At 45.1% G+C, this 3,567-nt stretch overlaps 1 protein-coding gene across 1 annotated transcript in view; it reads left to right on the top strand.

Annotated features, from left to right (window-relative positions):
• Nucleotides 1-3,567, top strand: part of LOC104961548 (protein diaphanous homolog 1) — an 87,975-nt gene that overhangs the window by 39,082 nt on the left and 45,326 nt on the right. The window contains exon 17 of the mRNA XM_010789857.1: nt 593-688. Coding sequence (XP_010788159.1) covers nt 593-688 — 96 coding nt within the window. The remainder of the gene's footprint in view (nt 1-592; nt 689-3,567) is intronic.

Here is a 3,567-nt window from a genome sequence, read left to right on the forward strand (position 1 = left end):
TTGCTCGCAGTAGTCTTTTAGTGCGGCTACAACGCAGACCCACAAAAGGACGCAGAACCGGTACACAGCGTGACACTTTGCGTGGGCGTTTACTGAAGTGCCGCCCTTACCCTGACCCTAACCAAGTCTTCACCCTAAAATTAATGATCCCCCTCATGGGGACCTCCATTTTGTCCCCATAAGGGAGGCGAGTCCCCACACGTGACTGTGTAAACAGATTTAGGTCCCCACAAGTATAGTAATGCTAGGCCCACACACAGACACACACACACACACACACACACACACACACACACACACACACACACACACACACACACACACACACACACACACACACACACACACACACACACACACACACACACACACACACACACACACACTCACACACACACACACACACACACACACACACACACACACACACACACACACACACACACACACACACACACACACACACACACACACACCCAGTTTGCGCACATATAGCTCAAAAACACAGCCAACAGACCCTAATCAACATCTCCAACTCGACCAACGGTCTCGTGGTCTTTAACGGCTGTATTGAAATGTGTTCTTCCTGCAGAGGGTCAGTGTTTCGAGTACAAGTGGAGGACCGGACCCTGGAAGGCTGCCTCTCGCCTCGTCTGGTGCCAGCGCTCAGACGGACTCAACGTCACAGGTGAGGATAAAATATCTCAGGGTGGAATCTTTAAATGATATTGAGTGTGAAGTAGATAAGAGAGCTGCATGGTTGACCCTGCTATGACTCGTTTCCTCACTTCCTGTCCCCTGGTCTGGAAGTCAATGGTTTTTTGAATGTGTTTTTGGTGGTTAACCAGAAATAAAGTGCCCTTGCTTCAATCAATTAGTTTGAAAAAAGAAAACCACAAAGAAGACGGTTTCAGCCACCAATCAAACAAGGTTATACAGTCTGATCATTTCCACCCAGGTCAGATCTCTCCACGTTAGATCCTTTAGCAGTTCGTGCAGTCTATTTAATTCTATTCGTAGTCAGGATGTGACATAAACGATGTAATCCGCCGCCTCTCAGCTCAGACACATGAGGTAGTGTGTGTGTGCTGAGGTGATAATGGTGGTTATTAGGTTACTTAAATCTGTCTCCTCCAGTCAGTGTGCCAGGAGGCTTTCTAAGCATTGTTCAACGGAGAGTTCCTGGAAACTTTAAGCAGATGACGCTTTAATCCGAAAGAGCGCTGCGGTCAATCCTGTTGTTCATCACATGTCAGGGTTAGTCACAGCAAAGACAGCGATGGGGCTGATGCATCTATATCTCCCTCAGATGCTTTCCTGCATTTGCATCTAGAAAATCGAATCTGTGAAACAAGAATAGTTTTGATGTGTTCCTATAATGATGAATCCCATTGCCTACTTAAATTGAAAGTAGGCAATTGGATTATACAAATACATTTAAAAGGGAATGAGACTGGACTCCAAACAAAGAGTTAGTCTGCTCTTAGTGTTGTTCTTACCTCAGAACTAATCCCAGATATTGATCAAAACGTTAAAGGGGGTCAAGTGTGTTTAACGGAGACACTCTTTCTTAATGGCAGTCTCTGAATGAGTTTTCCAAAACATATTTTCAGCTGATGTTGCTCTTGACTTGGAGGTGTGTCTACCAGAGTGATTTCCTCTCGTGAGGGGATTTGCCTTATTTTGCTACTCCATCTTCAAACAGGCTTTGAGTCGTGTCTTCTTCCTTTCTTTGTTGAGCCCTGACTTTAAAGAGAAGCGGTTGTGTCAGCGCACAGATGGTGTTCCTGTGTGCCTCCGCTCTGATTGGCACGCTGCATCTTTTTCCTTCTTGTAAATGTTTCCTCGTAAGCAGCGGCGGCGTTACCCTCATGAATATTCATACGGAGCGCTCTCCCCGAACACGCCAGCTGATCAATATTCAGCAGCTCTGATAGGTCACCGTGTTGTTGCAGCATGTGTTTTCTGTGAGTGTCTGCTGGTTGGATCGGTGTCAGTCTGTCGATGTTATCCAGCTTATTTTACCACAGAACTCACACTCTGTAACCCACAGAGCGTGCAACTCAACAAACCCCGGGTTAACCTGATTGTTAATGACACCAGACACGACACTGACTAAACCCTGGATTCAGACTCAAAGGAAATATGTAGGTCCCCTCTAGTCTCTTTGTTTAGTTTAGGGAGTACTAGAAATAAAAGATTATTTCTCAGCAATGACAATTAGAAACTCCCAAAGGACATTTCCTGAAGTTAAATCCATTCGTAAGTTGCTTACAGAGAAACTAGTATATTCTCGTTAAGGGGTGATTGGAGGACTTTAAAGCCCGTGTTCTGGAGTCCCTGTGCTGCACCTATCAACTATTTGGGAACTTTATTTAAAAGCTATCCTCACCAGTCTGAGCTTCTTTCAGTACGATGTTTAAAGCTTGTCATGATCATCCTGCAGAAAGGCACATCAGTGGGAAGTCCCCATGGTGTTAGCCTTTCAGAAAGCACACATATAGGATAATAGTTATTTGATTCCAAACGTCCCTACATTTCTGTAATGGTGCTGTGAGTTTTATTCACTTCTGGAAGCCTCTCAATCTTTATGTGTAAACCAAAGCATGAATTAACACAAGTGCTTTAATCAGTCTTGGGGTTTAAATGGGATTTTTTAGTGCTTTTCAAACCGAGTTAATTATTAAATGATTCCGGCTCCACCACCCATAAGCATCAGCGTAACGAGCTGAATATAAGAGACGCAGGAACAGAGAAGCTCGCCTCCAGCTCAACGAGTTAGAAAGCTGGAGCAACTGTTTCTCTTCATGGATTTCATTCTTTGCTCGACTGCAAGTTAAGGTCTGACACATATTCTGGCGTATTTGGAGCTGATGTACCGATAGGATCATACTTTAATACTTGCATCACAGCAGCTCATTGTGTAACAGTGAGGGAAGAGAAGATTTCTAAACTACACGGATGCTACACGGACCACTATTGCGGTAAGCATGTTGTAACTTCCGGTTGTTGTTGTCATCTCCGGGTATCCCGTGTGCCTGTTCTGTTGCTGATAGCTTATTATCTTAACTTAATCGATCGTTTTAAAACTCTTGATCACGGCAACTGCCTGACGTTGTAATCACACGTTACTACAGTTTAAGTACTCACAACTCTCCTTCTCTTAGCGACTGTAACTCCACAGTTGCCTACACTCTTTTCGGGTTTGCTAACGGTAGCTACTTTAGCTTGATAGCTAGCCATGGCTCTTTCCCCACCCTCGGGTGCTATTTCCTGCTCTAACTGTCTCATGTTTGGTTACTTCCCTACCTCCTTTACTGGTACCCATACATGTGTTAAATGTAGTATAGTTGTTAGGTTGGAGGCGGGAATCATAGCCATAGAAGCCCGGCTCCGCATTTTAGAAAATAACTCAGCTACAGTAAAGCCCATGTTAGCCGGTGCGGACCGGCAAAAGGTAGCTCCTCTTAGCCGTCCCCCGGCAACTCCCGAGCAGCAGGGAGATTGGGTGACTGTTCAGAAGGGTCATAACGCGAAACCCGCAGGCAAACTCACACACACACACAC

The sequence above is a fragment of the Notothenia coriiceps genome, unplaced genomic scaffold (genome assembly GCF_000735185.1).
Source record: "Notothenia coriiceps isolate Sejong01 unplaced genomic scaffold, NC01 NC01_scaffold00033420, whole genome shotgun sequence".
Classification (NCBI taxonomy): Eukaryota; Metazoa; Chordata; class Actinopteri; order Perciformes; family Nototheniidae; genus Notothenia; species Notothenia coriiceps.